Below are 23,679 nucleotides of genomic sequence, written 5' to 3'. Positions count from 1 at the left end.
GCCTGGCAATGCTGCAGAGTTACGATCTTTCTTGGGATTTGTGAGTTACTATCTGCGTTTCGTAGAGGGGTTTGCCAAGTTGGCTGCTCCTCTGCATCGCCTGGTAGCAGAGTTGGTCGGCACAAAGTAAAAGAGAGGCTCAGGCAGACCTATAGAGAGCTGCTGGACCCAAGAGTGTGAGCAAGGGTTCCAGTCTCCCAGGGAGAAATTGGTGGCCGCTCCTGTGTTGGCCGTGTAGTAGTTCGTGGGAGGAAAGGAAGAGGACAAAGGGGTTGGCTGGACTGCTGACGTATTTATTAACTCAAAAAGTAACAAACTTTATAAACACCAAATGGTGACTTTTACTCTGACAACAACACAGACGCGTTTGCACAACACTTCCGGTTTACTCGTTCCGGTTTCGGTTTCGGTTTCCAGTTGCCATCAGTAGTCCGTCTCTCTCTCGACTGCTTCTGTCTCTCCTGGCCTTTTATACTCTCTCCGCGCCAATTACTGAAACGAGAAACAGGTGCTGATAGTTTTTGCCCAAACCACTCACTTACCGCTCGTCTCCTGATTCTCTCTCCTGCTGCAGACTTCGCTAAACCATGCCCCCCCTGCCACATACCCCCACCGCCCGTCTCAGGCCGGGGAGCCATCCGGCCTGCAGCCCCCCCAATTTCTGGAGAGGAAGTCGGCCACCGCCATCTGAACACCCGGCCTGTGGATCACTTTGATTAAAAGGTTGAAGAGCTAGATACCAACGAGTCATCCGCGCGTTGGTATCCTTCATGCGGTGGAGCCACTGCAGCGGAGCGTGGTCCGAACAGAGGGTGAACTCCCGTCCCAGGAGATAATAGCGGAGGGTGAGGACGGCCCATCTGATGGCAAGGCACTCTTTCGGCTTCCGACTAATGTACAGCACCGGCCGTTCCTACCCCTCTATCTCCTGGGACAGGACTGCCCCCAGCCCCCTGTCCGACACGTCTGTCTGCAACAGAAAAGGGAGAGAAAAATCAGTAGAGTCTAACAACGGCCCGCCACACAGAGCAGCCTTGACCTGGGTAAAGGCCTGCTGACACGGCTCCGTCTATAATATCCCGCCAGCCCCAAGAACTGCCTTACCTCCTTTTTGGTCTTGGGACGTGGGCAGGTCGCAATAGCGGCTGTCTTATTAATTTGGGGACACACCTGTCCATGCCCCAAGTGGAAGCCCAGATACCTTACTTCCACACGCCCAATCGCACACTTCTTTGGGTTGGCCGTGAGCCCCGCTCCCCTCAGCAACCTCAGGACAGCCCTCAGATGCTGTATATGCCGCTGCCAATCATTACTAAATAAAATGATATCATCCAGGTAGGCAGCCGCATATGCAGCATGGGGCCGCAGAATCTTATCCATGAGGCGCTGAAAGGTAGCTGGTGCCCTGAACAAGCCAAACGGAAGGGTAACAAACGGGTGTAATCCAAACGGCGTTGTGAAAGCTGTCTTTTCTCTGGATAATGGAGACAAGGGGATCTGCCAATAGCCCTTTGTTAAGTCCAATGTCGAATAAAAACGAGCCGTGCCTAGCCGATCAAGCAACTCGTCAACCCACGGCATTGGACACGCGTCGAATTTCGACACAGCATTCACCTTGCGGGTAATCCACACAGAACCGGACTGAGCCGTCCGTTTTCGGAACTAAAACTATCGGGCTCGCCCAGTTACTATTGGATTCTTCTATTACCCCCATGTCAAGCATAGCACCTAATTCAGCCTGAACTACTTTTTTCTTGTGCTCAGGTAAGCGATACGGCTGGCTGCGAACTACCACGCCCGGCTCGGTCTCGATATGGTGCTGAATCGGGTTAGTATGGCCCGGTAAGGGTGAGAAGACGTCGGCAAACTCTGCCTGTAATTTTGTTAAATCAGAGAGTTGGGACGGCGAGAGGTGATCTCCACCTGGAGCCAGGGCGAGGGATTGTGGTTTGATATTCGCCTCTGGTCCGAGATCATCCTCCCCCCAATCACCGTTGCCAACATCACTGATTCTGCCTCATTCCATTTTTTTAGGAGGTTGAGGTGATAAATCTGACGGGACCCATTCCTATCGGACCGTATTACCTCATAATCGAGATCTCCGACTTGTCGTGCGACCTCAAATGGTCCCTGCCACTTAGCCATTAATTTAGAGCTCGACGTTGGAAGTGATACAAGTACTTTCTCTCCCGGTGCAAATTTGCGTAATCTAGTTCCCCTGTTATACAGCTGGCTCTGGCGGTCCTTGGCTTGTAACAAATTCTCCATTGATAGCCGCCCCAACGTGTAGAGTTTTGATCTCAAGTCATGGAAAAGCATTTCCCTGCGGCTCTTCGGAATTAACAATTGGGTTGTATTCACTTTTGTTCGAGCGTCTTGGGTTACTCGATACAATCAGTCTTTTAAAATGGCAAAATATGGATAGGTGAGCGGGAGGGCAGGTTGGAGAGGCTGGCCATCGATGGAGCGGACCTGTTGGAAAGCATGTTTTAATGTCTCATCCTGAGACTGCTCCAGAGGAAAGTCATCACACTCCGAGAGAATCAGTCTCCCGATTTCGTTCCGTTTCTCTGAAGCAGAACCCAGCGGTCCTGGCTCAGTTTCTCCCACCATCGTCCCCACCTCCATCACTGGACACCTGTCCACCAAATGCTCCGGGTCCCCGCAACGCCATCAAGCCAGCCCAGACCCTACCCGCCGCCCCAGTGGCAGGGAGTGGATTGGAGAGTACAGGGACCGGAAGCACTGGCGATGTTGCTCGGGCGACCGGCCGACCCGCTGGATGATGGCCCTCTTCAGGTCGTCGAAGACCAGGGCATGATTAAAAGGGGCATGCGCAGCCACCTGGGCTTCGCCGGAGAGCAGGGGGATGAGGCGCACCGGCCACTGCTCGCGGGGCCACCCGCACGCCCCCGCCGACTTCTGGAAGAGCTCCAGAAACGCCTCCGGATCGTCCTGGGGCTCCATCTTGTGCAACGGCAGGTGCATGGATGCGGCAAGCGGCCCGGCGGCCTCGGCGCGAACCTCCCGATCGATCCAGCTCCGGAACCTCTCGCGGTCCTCCTGCTGGGCCTGGACGATGGCTTGGAAACGCCTCTCCTGGTCGGTCCTCAAGTCCAGCAGGGCCTGGTGTTGTTCGCGGTGCAGGACCGCGAGGGAGGCGATGATGTCCGCAAGCGGCGTGGAGGACGGGCTTTGCATGGTGGCGGCGGCGGTCCTTCTTCCTCTTGGGTTTCGGCACCAGTGTAGTAGTTCGTGGGAGGAAAGGAAGAGGACAAAGAGGTCGGCTGGACTGCTGACGTATTTATTAACTCAAAAAGTAACAAACTTTATAAACACCAAATGGTGACTTTTACTCTGACATCAACACAGACGCGTTCGCACAACACTTCCGGTTTACTCGTTCCGGTTTCGGTTTCCAGTTCCCGTCAGCAGTCCGTCTTTCTCTCGACTGCTTCTGTCTCTCCTGGCGTTTTATACTCTCTCCGCGCCAATTACTGAAACGAGAAACAGGTGCTGATAGTTTTTGCCCAAACCAATCACTTACTGCTCGTCTCCTGATTCTCTCTCCCGCTGCAGACTTCGCTAAACCACGCCCCCTGCAGCAAGCCTATTCTGATTTTTCTAAGCCCTTTGTTCTTGACATTAATGCTAGCCACTTGGGACTGGGGGTAGTCCTTAGTCAGGAGCAAGGTGGGACGTTATAGCCAGTGGCCTATGCCAGTTGAGGGCTTAGGCCTACAGAGAAGAATATGGAGAATTACAGTTCCATGAAGTTGGAACTCCTCGCCCTTAAATGGGCGATGGCAGAAAAATCTCCTGGGCCACCAGTGTACTGCTTTTACAGATAAAAACCCACTGAGCTACCTGAATACAGCTTAGCTGGGTGCTATTGAGCAGCGTTGGGTGTCCCAGTTGGCAATTTTTGATTTTGAAATTAAGTTGTCACCCTGGTTGGGTTAATGGTAATGCTGACTCATTGTCAAGGCAGTATTCCTCAAAGTCAAAGTCAAAGTACTTTTATTGTCCCACAAGGGGAAATTGGATTTGCAGCAAATGCTCCACATAAAACAAATGAACATACAACAACACTCACCAACAAAGACTAACCAGCAGAGAAGGAATTCACAGTAACGCCCAATTTACATAATGTGCAAATAAATAAATAAGTACAGGACACAATCAAGTGCAAAAATGCAACTTGTGCAAGTTATTATAAAGTGCTAATTGCCATTAAGGTGCCTCACAGCTGACAGAGTAAAAGATATTTGCATCCTCTTTGTTCTGCATCTAAGAACTCGATTGTACCGCTCAGAAGGGAAAAAGCTCAAACTCTGTTCTAAGGGGATGATCCTGTGAATGAGCTATGACTCTAACTTTCCTCTGGACCTGTTTTATGTATAACTCCCCAGGTTGAGCCTGACTTCTCCTGGAAATCTTGCTCGCCACTTTGACCAGACTTCCAAGTCTGTTTTTATTTGTCAGGGAGAGGCTGCTTCCAAACCAAGCTTCTATACAAAAAGATAAAACCGATTCAATAAAAGCACAATAAAACAGCCATCATTTCTGAAGAAACATTAAAAGTGTTCATTTTCCTAAGGAAGTACAGTCTTTGTTGGATTTTCTTTGAGACCGCGTCAACCAAAGGTTCAAAACACAGTTTGTCTAAAATGACTCCCAAGATATTTATATGTCTCCACAAGCTCAATGTTCGTGCCTTTAATAACCGTGACTGTAGGGGGAGGTGGTGTCCTGCTAAAGTAAATGACCATGTCCTTAGTTTTAGATACATTCAGCTGTAAAAAGGAACTATCGCACCACTCTACAAAGTCACTGAGGACTGGCCCATGGTCCTGCTCATCCCCTGATAGCAGCCTGACAATGACAATGAATCATCAGCGAACTTAAGTATGTATTTATCCTGGTACAAACTGCGACACTGGTTTGTGTGCAGGATGTACAGGAGAGGAGACAGACAGCAACCTTGGGGGGAACCAGTGGATGAAAAAGTGACTTCAGATAGGGTGCTGTTGGCCCTCACACTCTGGGATCTGTCTGTTAAAAAATCCAATAACCAGCCCACCAAATTCAAATCAAGGTTAAAATCCGCAATCATTCTCTCAGCGAGCAGAAAGGGCTGAATGGTGTTAAAAGCAGAAGTAAAATCAACAAATAAAAGTCTGACATGAGTCTTTGCTCTATCTAGATGGCTAAAAATAAAGTGCAGTAGTGTGATCACAGCATCCTCCATGCCCCTGCCAGACCTGTATGCAAACTGCAGTGGTTCTAACTTATCTCCAACCTGCAGTAGGACAGCCTCTTTGATAATTTTCTCAAAGCTTTTCATAACCAATGAGGTCAAGGCTACAGGTCTAAAATCATTCAAGGATTTTGGGGAGCTACACTTGGCTATAGGCACAATAATAGAATGCTTCCAACTTCTAGGGACTCTATGTTGTGATAAGGACAAATTAAAAATGAACTGAAAGATATAAGAGAGTTGATCAGCACTGTAGCAAAGTTCGTGGGAGGTGATTGACACCTGGGAAAGCGAAGACGCTGCTATTGCAAGGGAGAGACTTTTTGTTTTTATTTCGCCTTGTGATGTGGCCTGTTTTGCTTTGTTTGACTTAGTTTAGTTAACTGAGTTTGTCATGTGAATATTGCCTGTTGTGACTGCCCTAATAACTCCTTATGTGTGAGCTTTGAAAGTTTTAAACAGCTCTTTAAAGCTGGGAGGAGAGGGGTTTAGATAAGCATGTCACGTGACATACATTTACACATTTTAGATGGAATGCACACTAGTTTAGGGATTTGTGCCACCCTCTGTATTTTTGGTTTGGTTAGTTAGAGCAGTTTAGATTTTCTTTCTTTGATCTCTTCGTTTTAGTTTAGGAGTAGATGGAAATGGTTTAGTTAGTTTCCTTTTTGATTTTGTTGTTTTATTTTGTTTGGCACTATCCAGGTTTCCCTTCTGTTCTCCTCGGTTCCTAAAAAATATTTGTGTAAATATTATTTTTCTTTATTCCTGTGTAAAATAGTTGTTTTACATTTATTAAATTAACTTTATGTGACTATCTCGTGTCTCTCGTTTTTCTAATTTCACAGCCGAAGAAGGGTCGTAACAGTAGGCATAAACAATAAAGTAGGTTCTACACTATCAAGTCAACCCCTGAATATTGAATCAGTTTATAATAACTTGAAATAGCCAGTTAGTAATCATTAATATTCAGTAGGAATATAATTGTCTAGATTGGCAATTTGTTGGTAAAAATGTTATTTAAACATTACTGTAAAAGTACATTTAAAAAATATCTTGCAAAATGAGCCATGGTTTATGTCACTTGGTTGAAAACAAGCACACTTCTAACATAAAAATGACATGAAATTACCACAAGAGATTTCCAGTAGATGGCAGCAAATTACCAATCATTAGCTTATTTGCAATTTCCACTCCCTTTTATAATTCTTTTAGTGTGTTTTAGAAATTTTATTGGACTTAAGCTTAGCAAGAGTGTGAAAAGTCATTAAATCTCATGATATTTAGATTAACTTTTAGATGTATTTACATGTACTTCCGGATGATGGCAACGCGTTCACACGCAATGGCTTCTCTCTGTCCCGTCATGGTGTTTTTTTGTTTTGTGAGTCGCAGTGTTTTTGTATGTCTTCATCACATCTACTTGTATTTACGTGCACATAGAGCTGTGATTTTCTGCTCGATGGCAGCAGAAAATTCTGCACACGCCGAAGAGCTGCAGGACCTCAGTCTGCTCCGGAGGCCTTCACCATCACCGATCCCCGCTTCTGCATCTCGCCCACAGCAGAAGCGCCACAAGCGGCTTGAGAGGAAGCAGAAGAGGGGTAAGTACGGAGGTATCTGGACTAGGCTAACGGCTAACCCACACAAGCCAGCTATCCCCACAATCGTACTGGCTAACATACACACTTTGGAAAATAAACTGGATTATATCTGATTACTTCACTCAACTCAGAGGACTGTAAGAGACAGCGTTCCAGACTGCGCTATTCAGCTTGACCAGCTGATGTGCTATCGAGCAGACAGAGCTCTCATCGTGGGAGGTAAGACCCGCGGTGGTGTGCTTTGTGTTTACATCAATGATGCGTGGTGCCACGTTGCTGTTGTGGTCTGCAAACACTGCTCACCCCTGGTGGAGTTAAGAGCTGGCCGTTCTATCTACCAAGGGAATTTACAGCCATACTGCTCATTGCTGTTTACATTCCTCCGAACAACAGCAACGATGTTCTAAATGAACTGTACCAACATAAGTGAGCAGCAGACAGACCACCCAGATGCTTTTATCATCATAGCTGGTGATTTCAATCATGCAGACCTAAAGAGTGTGTTACCAAAAATACACCAACACATTAAATTTCCAACACAAAGGTCTTCCCCTCCCCCAGCTTTGTCCCTCAGACCACATCACTTTCATGCAAATGCCTGCATACAGACCACTTGTCAAAGTCGCCAAACCAATACTAAAACAGATACAAGTGTGGCCGGTAGGGTCAGTAACATACAATACAACACAGACCACATACAATAACAACACAGACCTCCAAGAGCACTCAGAGACTGTCACTGCCTACTTCACCAAGTGTATTGATGATGTAACAGTCACAAAGACCATCACTGTCCGGGCCGTGGATGACAGGGGAGGCATACAGACTCCTGAAGATGCGGAACACTGCCTTCAGAGCTGGAGATGAGTTGGGCCTGGGGGCAGCCAGGGCCAACCTGTCCTGCAGCATCAGAGAGGCTAAGAGACAGCACTCCAGGAAGATAGCCCATCAATTCAGCAACAGCAGAGACACTCTGAGTCTGTGGCAGGGGATAAAGACCATTACGGACTACAAGTCCCCACCATTGACCTGTAACAGCAACATCTCTCTGTTGAACGAGCTGAACACCTTCTTCGCTCGCTTTGAATCAGAAAACAGCATGGCACACAAGAGTCCACCGCCTCCCAGCAAACAGGTGATGTCGCTGTCCCCAGACAGTGTGAGGAGATCCCTCAACAGGATCAACGCACGCAAAGCTCCAGGTCCTGACAACATTCCTGGGCGTGTACTGATAGACTGTGCAGTGGAACCCACTGATGTCTTCACAGACATTTTCAACTTCTCGCTTAGTCAGGCTGTCGTTCCCACGTGCTTCAAAGCTACCACCATCATTCCAGTCCCGAAGAAGCCATCTCCATCCTGCTTCAATGACTACCGTCCAGTTACACTTACCCCTATTCTCATAATGTGCTTTGAATGGCTAGTCATGCACCACATCAAGTCCACCCCCCTCCCTGGACCCCTTCCAGTTTGCATATCGGTCCAACCGCTCAACACTTCGCTGTGCAACTGGCTGTTGGACTTTCTGACTGGAAGACCTCAGGCAGTACGGGTTGGCAGTAACACATCTAACACCATCACACTGAACACTGGGGCCCCCCAAGGATGTGTGCTGAGCCCTTTCCTCTTTACTCTGCTGACCCATGACTGCACACCATCACACAACTCCAACCTCTTTTTTAAGTTTGCAGATGACACGACTGTGGTGGGTCTCATTAGCAACAAAGATGAGACAAACTACAGGAGTGAGGTGAGCTGCCTGGCTGTGTCGTACAGTGAAAACAATCTCTCTCTGAACGTGGAGAAGGAGATTGTTGTTGACTTCAGGAGAGCACACACTCAGCACGTTCCTCTGACCATCAACAGTGTGACTGTGGAGAGAGTGAGCAGCACCAAGTTCCTGGGTGTGCACATCACAGAGGACCTCTCCTGGACTGAAAACATAGCAGCACTGGCCAAGAAATCACAGCAGCGTCTCTACTTCCTCCACAAACTGAGGAGAGCCAGAGCCCCACCCCCCATCATGTACACCTTCTACAGAGGCACCATCGAGAGCATCCTGACTATCTGCATCACTGTGTGGTATGGCGCCTGCAACGCGTCCTGCCGAAAGACTCTGCAACGCATAGTGAGAGCAGCTGAGAAGATCATTGGTGTCTCTCTCCCCTCCCTCCAGGACATTTACGGAACCCATCTCAACCATAAAGCCCTCTGCATTGCAGGTGATCCCACACACCCACCACACAGCTTCTTCAGTCTGCTGCCATCAGGGAGGAGACTGCATTGATATTTGTTGTTTTTAGGTTGTGTAACCAAAATCCAATGTTAAGTCAAGGTCAAATTGGCATCAAATACTGACGTCCAGTTGTGAAGTGCAGGCTATACACACTTCTTTTTCAGTCGGCTTTGTGTATACCCTCTGCTAAATCCCTTCTGATGCACATCATTCAGTAGTATTGGCCAAAATCATGACAATCCAGCACATGAGTAGCCAATCCAATCTCATGTGAATTAATGCAGATATTTCCTAAAAACATCCAGTTAACACAGTGAAATGATCAGGACAGGCAATAGTATCACTGAGACGTAAAACTCTCATGCAGTGTATGTTTCATTCATTTGCAAAGTCGGAGGGTGCCCTCGCACAGAAAGTGCAAAATGGACTTGTAGAAGTAATAATTTATGGCGTGCAGGAATTGCTTAATATCTGTAGCCAAAGCTATCTCTACTGTAGCTAAGCTAAATAAAAAGAAATGTGAAGACAGTAAACACATGATTGCGTCAACTCCAGGTAATAAATAAGCATTTAAATAATGCAGTTGGTTATAGATAAAATATATGTTCTGGACTTTTCTATGATAAAAATTAAAGAAAAAATAAAAAAGTAGTATATAATCATTAAATCATAAAACTGCCATTAGGAAAATACAGGAAAAAATATAAACATACAAAATATAAACTATACAAATTATTGATTATTGTCAAGCAGTGTATTTGATTTATCAGGCAATTAACAGTATTAATAATTAATAATACTAATAAAACTTGTCAATTAGACAAAGTTATTATATTTTACATTTCTGTCCCCCCACTTCTGAAATGATTGAGAATCACAATTTTTTGTTTTTCAAATAGAGATCACATATCTCCCACTATTCTGAACAAACAACATACAACTATTTTCTTACATAATTCGATTCTAGTTTACCACTGCACCACTGCCAATGTCAACCCAATTTTCATTCTCAGTCAAAATGCAACGTCTGTTTTGACGTCATGATCCAGTGTGCTCAAGTGTCTGCTGCTGACACTGTGGCTCCACATTTGTTTGATTATGATTATTTGTAATTAGAGATATAATTATATCACATACATTTACATTACATTTATATTTAGTTATTTAGCATACACTTTTATTCAAAGCCACTTACAAATGAGGACAAACAACAAGATTACTGTCTAGACAGCTTTATTTATTTATTTTTGCAGCAGTAGGTCTGTGCATACATGTATATGATGTAAATAGTTTAAATTTACAAATATATTAACATACATTAAAATAACAGAAGTAATTGCTGTTAGTGTTGTAGTTTTATTTAACACTTAAAATGATTTACGACTTTACTTACATTGTTTTAATGTGAAATGTAATATTGGTTACTTCAGTACTGTTGTACTTTTGTCTATCTCTAACAAGATTTAAAAGTGAGCCAGAAAAATGCTTTTTATTTGTCAACACAAAATTATTGCTAGTGTACCATGACACGCTGAATTATAAAAAAAAATGATTAAAAAAATTAATTTGTATATAAATTATTCTATGAACATTTCTATGCTGTGAATGATAGACGCTGAACGGGACTTTTATTTTGGTGTGGCGCTGTGACGTCACAATGGTGCGCCGCGCTCCTGCATTTGTTGTGTTTCGACTGAGAAAACAGTTTGTGGTTTTAAGCATTTAAAACGTTTAAATCAATGCCCCCAGACGGACTATTTATGTTTTTACAAGTGATGTAAAATGACTTAATTATTATTGCATGTAACACTGCAATGCTTTTATCTAACATGTTTTAGCTTTAGTGAGTGAAGCGCATCCACACGCGTTACAGAAAAGACGCGTCTCATTTCGCTCTTTATATCGTGAATCAGTTTATAATAAACATTAATTCAGTCACGGGTAAGTAGAGATGAATGAATTGCACCAAATAATGCATTAATGTAACACTAGAGCGATAAGAGAGCACACGGATCCAATGCATTCGAATCACTCTCACGGTACTTTGATGTCAAACAAGTGATCATTCTGTGCAGCGCTGCTTCAAGTCGAACGCGTCTAATATAACTGCTCTCCCTCTCTTATAACTGCATATAAAATATTGATACAACAATAACAGCAATACAGGGGTCTGTTTCATAAAACAAGTTTACCAAATATCCAGACTTGAGTCTAAGTTATTCTGACTTACTGTCACATGAATTTGTTTCATAAAGCATAATTACTATAGCGCAAGATCAACAATGTTCTGTACAGATCTTTGCAAAGACGTTCATATGTTTTCAAGTTTTACGAGGTGTGAGAATGTGAAAAAGCTTGTTCAGACTGAAACAGATTTCCAGGATTCGATTTGAATAGGACTCCAAACCACATACGAATGTAGCTCGAAACGGATTTGTACAAATCAGATTTCACGTAGTTCACTCCCATTCAAACTATCTAAATATGATCAGATTTAGATTGGATTTAATCTGACAGTCTGAACGAGGCTTTAGTTTGGATTTATTTTTTATTTCTGTTAATTATTGTTATCTTAATCGTGACAGAGTGTTGAAGAACACCGAAAGTAAAGCTACTGAGATCCATGCGACGTAAAGATGGCGTCTGTTAAAGAGGAGAGTGAAGACATTAAGATTGAAGATACTGAGGAACAAACAGGTTGGTTTTCAGTCTCAAAGTTGAATGCACTTATTTGATCCTTATTTAAATGTTACATTCTACAGAAATGAATGATTATTGAGAATTATCATATGAGTGTTTTTTTAAGTAGAAACTCATATGATAAAAATTATACATTAGTAGCCCAGACGCAAAACATTCTCAATTCCCTCAGCCCTCCAATACTATTGTCATGTCAAAGTCACCTTTATTTATATAGCGCTTTAAACAAAATACATTGCGTCAAAGCAACTGAACAACACTCATTAGGAAAACAGTGTCAATAATGCAAAATGATAGTTAAAGGCAGTTCATCATTGAATTCAGTGATGTCATCTCTGTTCAGTTAAATAGTGTCTGTGCATTTATTTGCAATCAAGTCAACGATATCGCTGTAGATGAAGTGTCCCCAACTAAGCAAGCCAGAGGCGACAGCGGCAAGGAACCGAAACTCCATCGGTGACAGAATGGAGAAAAAAACCTTGGGAGAAACCAGGCTCAGTTGGGGGGCCAGTTCTCCTCTGACCAGACGAAAACAGTAGTTCAATTCCAGGCTGCAGCAAAGTCAGATTGTGCAGAAGAATCATCTGTTTCCTGTGGTCTTGTCCTGGTGCTCCTCTGAGACAAGGTCTTTACAGGGGATCTGTATCTGGGGCTCTAGTTGTCCTGGTCTCCGCTGTCTTTCAGGGATGTAGAGGTCCTTTCTAGGTGCTGATCCACCATCTAGTCTGGATACGTACTGGATCCGGGTGACTGCAGTGACCCTCTGATCTGGATACAAACTGGATCTGGTGGCCACGGTGACCTCGGAACAAGAGAGAAACAGACAAATATTAGCGTAGATGCCATTTTTCTAATGATGTAGCAAGTACATAGGGTGTTATGGGAAGTGTTTCCGGTTCCGGTTTACCTAATTAATGCAGCCTAAAAATCCTTTAACGGATTTGGATATTAAAAGCATATTAGTATGTTATGTGTATGCCAGGCTAAAGAGATGGGTCTTTAATCTAGATTTAAACTGCAAGAGTGTGTCTGCCTCCCGAACAATGTTAGGTAGGTTATTCCAGAGTTTAGGCGCCAAATAGGAAAAGGATCTGCCGCCCGCAGTAGATTTTGATATTCTAGGTATTATCAAATTGCCTGAGTTTTGAGAACGTAGCGGACGTAGAGGATTATAATGTAAAAGGAGCTCATTCAAATACTGAGGTGCTAAACCATTCAGGGCTTTATAAGTAATAAGCAATATTTTAAAATCTATACAATGTTTGATAGGGAGCCAGTGCAGTGTTGACAGGACCGGGCTAATATGGTCATACTTCCTTGTTCTAGTAAGAACTCTTGCTGCTGCATTTTGGACTAGCTGTAGTTTGTTTACTAAGCGTGCAGAACAACCACCCAATAAAGCATTACAATAATCTAACCTTGAGGTCATAAATGCATGGATTAACATTTCTGCATTTGACATTGAGAGCATAGGCCGTAATTTAGATATATTTTTGAAATGGAAAAATGCAGTTTTACAAATGCTAAAACGTGGCTTTCTAAGGAAAGATTGCGATCAAATAGCACACCTAGGTTCCTAACTGATGAGGAATAATTGACAGCGCAGCCATCAAGTCTTAGACAGCGTTCCAGGTTATTACAAGCAGAGTTTTTAGGTCCTATAATTAACACCTCTGTTTTTTCAGAATTTAGCAGTAAGAAATTTCTCGTCAACCAGTTTTTTATATCGACTATGCATTCCATTAGTTTTTCAAATTGGTGTGTTTCACCGGGCTGCGAAGAAATATAGAGCTGAGTATCATCAGCATAACAGTGAAAGCTAACACCATGTTTCCTGATGATATCTCCCAAGGTTAACATATAAAGCGTGAAGAGTACCGGCCCTAGTACTGAGCCTTGAGGTACTCCATACTGCACTTGTGATCGATACGATGCATCTTCATTCACTGCTACGAACTGATGGCGGTCATATAAGTACGATTTAAACCATGCTAATGCATTTCCATTAATGCCAACAAAGTGTTCAAGTCTATGCAAAAGAATGTTGTGGTCAATTGTGTCAAACGCAGAACTAAGATCCAATAAAACTAATAGAGAGATACACCCACGATCAGATGATAAGAGCAGATCATTTGTAACTCTAAGGAGAGCAGTCTCAGTACTATGATACGGTCTAAATCCTGACTGGAAATCCTCACATATACCATTTTTCTCTAAGAAGGAATATAATTGTGAGGATACCACCTTTTCTAGTATCTTGGACAGAAAAGGGAGATTTGAGATTGGTCTATATTTAACTAGTTCTTTGGGGTCAATTGATGTGGTCGAATACATAGGTCTTTAACCATACTAATGCTTGTCCACAAATGCTAGCATAATTTTTAAGCTATTATCCAAGATAATATTGTGTTGCATGTTGCCAAAAGATGTAACAGCACTAGATGAGAGAGATAACTTTTAGCACATTTTCTGTGTAAAGATGGAGATTAAAATTTGACTGAAATGACAAATACAGTTTCTTTGCAGAACTGAACAGTGACACTGTGAAACAGAGAACTGAACTGTGAGATGTTACTTTTTTGATACAAGGTTTGAAGCCTTGGTGCAAAATATCACATCACTAGTAACAAATAACGATTTTCACAAGTCCATATGATGGGCATAAAATTTTTATTGTCTTGCTTATGACACCCATTTCAGATTCTGAAGCGTCTAATTATGAAATGTGGACTTGAATCAGGTATGTTTGATTAGAGAGACAACCAGGCTAATATACAGTGTTTGAGCTCCAGGATCAGTTTTGGGAACCGTAGATCTTACATATTGTAACATAACCATGTCAGTTAACTAGATTTGCATTTTCCAAATAACTGAACAATGACAGCATAGCTTTAGCACATCAAAAATAAAAAATAATATTTATATACTATTGTTCAAATTACACATTTTCAAATAAGCTGTACAGGAAGTTTTATTGTAACACTTATTAAATTCATGTTTATTTGTATAGCTCCTTTTACAATGCATATGTATTTACTGTAAAGCTGCTTTGAAACTGTTTCAAATATGACAATCAAGAAGCCCGCAGTGAATGTGACAAGAAAAAAATTTAAAGAGAATAAAAAAAAATCTGAGTCCAGTCCATCACTAATCAGACACACCTTCATGTAATCTTCAACCAGTCCCAAAGATAAAGGGGCTGTTCACACCTGGTGTAAATGCTTTCGAGACTTCCAGATTAAACTGGACCAGTGTAAATGCATCTGTTTGTTGAAACCACATATATACATTTTACTCCTTACAAAATGTTAAAATAAATGTGTGAGAGCGTGTTATAGGCTATATGGGATGTTATTGTGTGCTTATGAAACACGAATCACTGGCGACAAGTAGCTAAGCATCACTTAAGCAAGCCGATGAGCAAACTGCCGCGAATGAGACTGAGAGTAAGATGCAGACACTCAACACACAATCATCTTCATTAAAAGTAGTAAGACAAACTTATCCTGTTGTGGCTTTTGATCTTGAAATGAGCTGATAATTAGTTATATTGCAGTACTTATCTTTTGATTTCATTGACTCTGTTAAATTTAAATATAGCAAAGTGTAAGTGAAAACATTTTAACAAATCAGATATCTGATCAGTAAAAACGCATGAAATGACCAGGTGTAAACAGGCCCATAGACTGTGTGGATGGAGCTAAACTCATCCATAAAACCAATGTGATTGGTTAGCTGGGCCAGTGCGTGCTGTGATTGGTTAGCTGGGCCAGTGCATGCTGTGATTGGTTAGCTGGGCCAGTGCATGCTGTGATTGGTTTGCTGGGCCAGTGCGTGCTGTGATTGGTTTGCTGGGCCAGTGCGTGCTGTGATTGGTTAGCTGGGCCAGTGCGTGCTGTGATTGGTTAGCTGGGCCAGTGCATGCTGTGATTGGTTTGCTGGGCCAGTGCGTGCTGTGATTGGTTTGCTGGGCCAGTGCGTGCTGTGATTGGTTAGCTGGGCCAGTGCGTGCTGTGATTGGTTAGCTGGGCCAGTGCGTGCTGTGATTGGTTAGCTGGGCCAGTGTGTGCTGTGATTGGTTAGCTGGGCCAGTGCGTGCTGTGATTGGCAGCACTCTTTGCCTCGTCAGGAAATGTCATGCCTCTTATCATAGTCGCCTGTTGCGAGCTTCAGTTTAAATATTGCATCAAAATCAAATTTTCATCAAATTAAACCCGGACGATTGTAACTTATCTAAACTCATCTGGCTTGGGAAAGCTAGCGTGTTTCCGACTTAGTGATAACACTTGTTGCCTTCTCTAGTGCAGCTCAACCAGGTCTCTTCCCATTCATCGATCTTTGTGATATCACAAATCCCAGAAAATATGCATTGTAGTCCAAACGAGTCATTGGTTGTAATTTTTGAAAGTGATTTCTGTTAAATTAAATATCTCCTTTTGAATCTGACTTTGAACTTTGTAACTGCAGATCTTTTTTATGCTCAAACAGCAACATTACAGACTAAAAGTTGAAAAAGTGAAAAAAAAAAAAATAATAGGACCCCTTTAAGATCAGTCAAGTTTCTTCCAATTGTAACAGCTCAGACATACATTTTAATATTAAACCTAGTATGTAAAACCTGAAGAATAAATATCAACTGTATGCAAACCACATTTGGTTTTTGTAGTCACAGTGAGTAGGGCTGCTCCGATCACGATCGGCCGATTGTTAATGCGTATCTTGTCAGTAAAGCCGGTTCGCTAATCAGCGCTAAATTCCCTCAGGTGCGTGATCATGATCGGAGCAGCCCTAACAGTAAGATTCCTGTATCTCTATTTTTTTTCCATAAAATTTCACTATTGGCAAAGATTTTGCTAAAAATGTATTGATCTCTGTGTAAAATTAACATTATGATGCTGCCATCTTTCTAAAGTTAATGTACTCCACTGTACTTTGGCTCCAAATCGGAGATGAAAATTGTCATTTTGACCCCCCTCTACAAAATACACTATTAGTCAGTAAGTACTTATGCATGACATTTAATATTTTGACATCCATCACTGTTTATGTTTGTCCTTCTTTTAAAAAAAAAAAAAAAAAAAAATTCAAATCAAACATTTAAGCCAGGGTTGGTGTGACATGGAATGACCATTTTGAATGATTTAATCAAAAACTTGATTTTGAAAACTTTTTCGATTTTTCGAAAACTTGTTTAAATGTTTTGTCGCTTGCTTGAGCAGCTTATTATAGAAACCTAGAAGTCAAATGCATGAATATTATGTTTATGTTTATTGAGTTTAAATTAATATGATTATGAAAGATTGTTACTGTTCTTTTATCGTTTTTCAACCGGCTCGCGGTTAATCGTCACATCCCTAATGTATATAAAATATATTATAGAACATTATCGTGATAATATATACTATTGTGTGCATTCTGTCATGCCCACCAGAGGTTTTTGTTGTTGGTGTTTTACATGTCTATACATTTTGTTGTCTGTTGCTTTGTGCCCATTAAACTGGAGTTAACTTGTATTTGTCTCTTTTCACTTTAGATCTGATGCCGCAGAAAGAGGAGAGTGAAGTACTTGATGGAATGAAAGAAGAAGGTCAAAGAAAGAAAAATCGTGATATCGTAACTGAAGAAATATCTGAAAAGCCTTCCTTCCAAAAAAGTAATTTCACCTGCCAAAAGTGTGGAAAGGGTTTCTCTTTAAAGGCAAGCCTGAAACGCCACATTGATGCTCACTCTGGAAAGAGGCCTTACGCCTGCCCACAGTGTGGAAAGTGTTTCAATAGAAAAGGAACCCTTGAAGACCACATGAGTATTCACACTAAAGAAAAGCCTTATACGTGCCCTCAGTGTGGAAACTGTTTCACTCAGCAAGGAAATTTTAACAGGCACATGAGAGTTCACACTGGAGAGAAGCCTTACGCCTGCAAACTGTGTGAAAAGAGCTTTACAACAAAACTAAACCTTAAGTATCATATAAACAGTCACACTGGTGAGACGCCATTTACATGTGATCAGTGTGAAAGAAGCTTCCGATATAAGGTAACCCTTAAAAGGCACATGAAGGTTCACTTAAGAGAGAGCAGTTTTACATGTCATCAGTGTGGAATGAGTTTCTCAGACAGCAAAACCCTTACGAATCATATGATTACTCACACTGGAGAGAAACCACACATGTGCCTTCAATGTGGAAAGACTTGCTCAAACAATACAAATCTGGCTGTTCACATGAGAGTTCACACTGGAGAGAAGCCTTTCACTTGCCCTCAGTGTGGAAGGAGCTTCAGATTCATTGGAAACTTACAGACTCACATGAGAGTTCACACCGGAGAGAGGCCTTACATCTGCCCTCATTGTGGAAACCGCTTCAGATTTATTGGAAACTTTCAGGTTCACATGAGAATTCACACAGGAGAGAGACCTTACAAGTGTCTTGAGTGTGACGAGAGTTTCTCATATCAGAGAGACCTGAAACACCATCTGCTGACTCATTCTGGAAAAGAATTCTAGTGTTTCTTTAGTGCCAAGAGATTTACAAAATAGAACAATTTCAAAAATCACCTGCCATTCAGTCTAGAGAATAGCAAATTGTGAAATACAATTTGGCTCTGCAATTTAAATGGGACTAGAAAATACTAGTAATGCTGTAAAATGTCAACAAGTTTCAAATATGAATAGTTGTGAGTAGGGATGCACAATATTTTATATTTGCCGTTATTTTTCAACTACCGTATTTTCCGGACTGTAAGTCGCACTTTTTTTCATAGTTTGGCTGGTCCTGCGACTTATAGTCAGGCGCGACTTATTTTTCAGAATTAATTTGACATGAATCGAGAGAAATGAACCAAGAGAAAAAATTACTGTCTACAGCCGCAAGAGGGCGCTCTATGCTGCTCATTGCTCCTGTAGTCTACACTGAAAACATAGAGTGTCCTCTCGCAGCTGTAGACGGTAACGTTTTCCCTTGGTTCCTGGTTCTAAATAAATGCGACTTATAGTCCAGTGCGACTTTGTATTTTTCCTCGGCAAGAAGTATTTTTGGACTGATGCGACTTATATTCCGAAAAATACGTTAAATGTAGCCGATGCCAATATATTTTAATTTGTTTGTAAACAACACTAAGGCTCTCCTGTGTATTATATACGAATTATTCTTTTTGTTGTTGCTTGTTTTTAAAAACTCCTACGGCTCTGTGTAGTAACTGCCGCTCCACCTGAACCAGTGTTGCCAAGTCTGCGGCTGTTTTTCATGTCCGCGGTTTGAAGCAACCCCAATTCAAATAACGTGATATATCGCCCCTAAAATGCGAATTTTACCAAGGCAACCCTTCCAAGAAATGTATATTTTGTGATGGTCCCAAAGCCGGATGGCACCCTCCGCTTTTGTAACGACTTCCACCGCCTGAACGAAGTCTCCGAATTCGACGGGTACCCCATGCCTCGGGTTGACGAGCTCCTGGACCGCCTAGGAAGGGCCCGGTACATCAGTACCCTGGACCTCATCAAGGGCTATTGGCAGGTACCGCTCTCCGAGGCCGCCAAGCCGAAGACTGCCTTCTCCACTCCCAGTGGCCATTGGCAGTACCGGACCCTTCCCTTCGGCCTGCATGGGGCCCCCGCGTTCCAGCGGATGATGGACATCCTCCTGCGGCCCCACCTGGCCTACGCGGCCGCCTACCTGGATGACGTCGTGGTCCACTCCGAGGCATGGGAAGAACATCTGGATCGTCTGCGGAGGGTGCTCTCGGAACTCCGGCGGGCTGGACTTACTGCCAACCCCCGAAAATGCCACCTAGCCCTCTCTGAGGCCAAGTTCCTGGGCCACAAGTCGGCTGAGGACTCATCCGGCCGCAAGACAAGAAAGTCGAAGCCATCCACGCCGCCCCAAGACCCCAGACAAAGATCCAGGTACGAGCCTTCTTGGGGTTGTCGGGTTATTACCGATGTTTTATCCCCAACTTCTCCTCTTTAGCCGCCCCCCTTGCAGGCCTGACCAGGAAGGGGCAGCCGGAGAAAATATGTTGGACCCCGTCGGCGGAAGAGGCCTTCACCCAGGTTAAAGCAGCACTTGCGTCCTCGCCGGTACTCCGCACCCCGGACTTTAGCTGCCCCTTCCTGCTGCAGACGGATGCCTCCGACACAGGACTGGGAGCGGTTCTCTCCCAAATTCAAGAAGGTGAGGAGCATCCGATCATTTACATCAGCAGGAAGCTGTCCCCTGCCGAGAGGAAGTACGCCGCCGTGGAGAGGGAAGCCCTGGCCATCAGGTGGGCAGTCCTGGAGCTCCGGTACTACCTCCTGGGCCGCAAGTTCACCCTGGTAACCGACCACACGCCCCTACAGTGGATGGCCCGCGCCAAGGACACCAACGCCAGGGTGACTCGCTGGTTCCTAGCGCTCCAGGACTTCCACTTTGAAGTTCGCCATCGTGCCGGGGCCGCCAACGCGAACGCCGATGGCCTCTCCCGGATCTGGACAGCTTACGCAGGTCTGTCAGGGGTCATTCCCCACCCTCCCCTAATTTCACCCCTACTCTCTACATGTCTCCACAGGACCAGAACGATGCTTAGGGGGGGGAATGTGACGAGCGCTCCCAGAGGAATCGGCGTCGCCCTGGCAACCAACAGAAAGCACCTGCACATCCTCGTCACTGGCTGATCGGCAAATTTTGTGTATGTATTCTCAAAATAATCTAATCACCATTCAGCAAAATGTTTACTTCAAGAATGATCACACTGCTGATATGATCTTATCGCTAGCACACCCTGAGCATGTGACTTATTTGTCTTATCGGCAAGGTATTTCGCCATAATTTTTCATACCAGGCCGATGCCGATATTTGCATTTTAAGCCATTATTGTTCAAGTCCGATAACATTCTGATAATATCGTGCATCCCTAGTTGTGAGATGGTCTATAATTGTGATTGTAAAGAGGTGTCTTTCATATATTTTATTCAGTTTAATATTTTGGAATAAAAATGTTCAAACAAAAACTTTGCTGTGAAATGGCAATGTAACCTGAATTAAATAATGAACATTGCGGTGCGTTATTTTAGCGAGAGAGTGCGAACAAAAGCACATGTTGTCAGTCTGGACTTTATTATGGATATTGTTGGGGCTCATCTGAGGTTTATTCCAGAAAGCAGGTTTAACTTACCATCTACTGAACCCTGAACTCTCCGATTAACCCCAAATCTTCCAAATCCAAAAAAACATCTGTGTGTAAATTAATTCAACCCAGATTATGTTCCTAGTTAACGTGCAAAACATTCTCAACAGAGTGATGAATCGACAAGATATGTATTTTTATTGTTGAAATACATTATAGAAAATGCAGATAATCCATAAAGTGAGATGATAATATAAAATAAATATGTATAGGATAATATATATATATTACTTTATAAAACACATACTGGTTTAAAAAAAGAAATGTATAGCCTGAATGCACTCCAAGTCGCTTTGGATAAAAGTGTCTGCTAAATGCATAAATTAAATTAAAATATTACATATATTAGTGCTTTATAATTATGTGTGTGTGTGTGTGTATTGTATAGTATATTACATAACCAGAGGTGGAAAGTAACGAATTACATTTACTCGCGTTACTGTAATTGAGTAGCTTTTTTGTGTACTAATACTTTTTAAAGTAATTTTTTTAATCTGTAATTTTACTTTTACTTAAGTATATTTTGTTTGAAGTATTGTACTTCGCTACATTTTAAAACACATTAATTACTGAGTAAAAAAAATAAAAAAAATAAAAATAAATAGCTCCCTGGAAACTACGGCAGTAAATAATGGGCAGGAGGGCAAACTGGCGCTAAAATCACAAGAAAGTTGCAGACGGACAAAACAGGCGTTAGTGGTGCAGACACCGCTGAAAACGAAACCCCGTCATATTCTGAAGTTGAACTCGAAGGAAATGAAGTGAACCCCTGGCAGTGTTGGGGAGTAACTAGTTACATGTAACGGCGTTACGTAATTTAATTACAAAATAAATGTAACAGTAATCAGTTACAGTTACTAAGAAAAAATGAGTAATTAAATTACAGTTACTTATGAAAATTGTAACGATTACAAAGAGGATTACATTTGAATATTTACACACATCCACATACAGCTTATTTCTTTCCCAAATTGCACTAAGACATATGGCCCATAATCTCCGAGACACGGAAAACACATTCGTAGAATCGAGTAATAAAAAATGGAATTCAGCCTATAACGCGGACGGAATATGCCACATTTTGGACGAATAAATCAAAAGTAGGTCAGTACACTTGAGTCAAAATCCGATATGGACTGATGTCTGTGAATATTAAGCCGCAAAAAGACTGAATATGAATCCTGCACGTTCTGCGTGTCTGTGGAAATCAGGCGCTGACTGGACATCGGGAGAACCGGGACTATTCAAATAAAAATCTTCAGTATTAAAGTCATGAGAGAGATGGGTGGATAATGGAAGTGAAGGTGCAGTTCAGGAGAGAACTCTTAATTACGTTGCAAGTCCCCCAACCTAAGGATTCAAATCTTTTTCATGTCAGGTCCAAAAAAAAAATTGGGTTTTCCATGTTTCAGAATGTGTTGTGGGTGTATGAGTGTGAGATTTCCCAGCCTATTTTTTCCCCAGTCCGCTCCTCATGGAAATTAATCTCTAGAACAGTCACTTCATGAGCATTTTTTACTTATTTTGAGAAACTATCATCATATCATATACAAAGAGACAGCAGTGTTTCAAAAAGACACCAATGTTTCAGGAGTTTAGTACACAAAATAGGACACATGCTTATTAGATAACCGTATTTGAGTTGATGTATATGCTTTTATTTTTTTATTAACTATTTTTCCCCAAACCATTGTTAGATGCAGTTAGATGCCTGTAGTTATGCAAAGATTTGGTTTCAAAACAGTATCTATAAACTATTTCTTTTGATTTTAAATCTGCTTTGAACTTCAGATCAATCTCTAAGTAAAGTCTGATTGTGTGGTGGATGTGTTCAAATTTGATCATCTTAATTCAGGTGATGAAGGATGGTGAAAGTCTGACAGTATTGAGCACTACTGTAAGGTTAAACCTGCATGGTGTAAAATGGTTGAAGATGATTTACAGTTGCAAATTAACATTCATTAGAAATTTATAAAAGTAATCAAAATGTACTCAAAAGTAATTAGTTACATTACTTTATTAAAGTAATTAAAAAAGTTACACTACTATTACATTTTAAATAGGGTAACTTGTAATCTGTAACCTATTACATTTCCAAAGTAACCTTCCCAACACTGACCCCTGGCCATATGTATGCTCTATTATGCAGTTTAAGCTGTACTTGCCTAGGAAGACCAAACTAGCAGCTTATAAAATCTCGACAAGACATCAACCCTTCGCAAGAATGTAGAGGTAAGCTAAATAATTGCATCGGTGCATTGGTGGTTAAAATTAAGCTTTGACATTTTAGCAAGAGGTTTTGCACAAATTAGCCAAAAAGACTGGTGAGGAGTGTGCTATTTTTGTTTTAATGATGTGCGCGCGCATTTATAGTGCGTTCTTTCACTGTGTGATTCAGTCTCCTAAATGCATTTAGAATGATCACAAAATATAAGATATAGGGGCAGAAAATTCACATGCTGCGTTGCAACGTGATCTCATGAGAATACGTGTCTATTTTTACGTTAAATGTGGTTCTACCACACGTACATTTACTTACGTTTTCATGCACATAAAAACGTACAACTTAGACGTATATTAAATCAAAATCACACAAAGAATGCCATCTTTTCCTCCAAAAATCATCATGAATATATACATACATATATATTGTTCAGTAAACAAGTTAATTAAGAGACTTGCGTTTTAGACACCATATTGCCTTTTTTAGCTCTATTT

The 23,679-nt window shown here is 42.2% G+C and overlaps 1 protein-coding gene across 4 annotated transcripts in view; it reads left to right on the top strand.

The window, feature by feature from the left end:
• LOC132139706 (gastrula zinc finger protein XlCGF8.2DB-like) overlaps nucleotides 1-18,699 on the top strand; it is an 80,758-nt gene extending 62,059 nt beyond the window's left edge. For 2 of the 4 annotated variants that reach the window (XM_059548279.1, XM_059548295.1), the window contains exons 2-3: nucleotides 11,686-11,797; nucleotides 17,334-18,699. In XM_059548279.1, coding sequence (XP_059404262.1) covers nucleotides 11,737-11,797; nucleotides 17,334-18,301 — 1,029 coding nt within the window. In that variant the 5' untranslated portion in view covers nucleotides 11,686-11,736 and the 3' untranslated portion in view covers nucleotides 18,302-18,699. Of the gene's footprint in view, nucleotides 1-10,716; nucleotides 10,805-10,943; nucleotides 11,042-11,685; nucleotides 11,798-17,333 lie in introns of those variants that run through there. The other 2 variants (XM_059548288.1, XM_059548270.1) reach the window with 2 other exon arrangements.
• Nucleotides 18,700-23,679: the final 4,980 nt, after the last annotated feature.

The sequence above is a fragment of the Carassius carassius genome, chromosome 1 (genome assembly GCF_963082965.1).
Source record: "Carassius carassius chromosome 1, fCarCar2.1, whole genome shotgun sequence".
Lineage (NCBI taxonomy): Eukaryota > Metazoa > Chordata > Actinopteri > Cypriniformes > Cyprinidae > Carassius > Carassius carassius.
The sequence above is the reverse complement of the archived record's forward strand: the minus strand, read 5'-3'. Positions and strand labels throughout refer to the sequence as shown.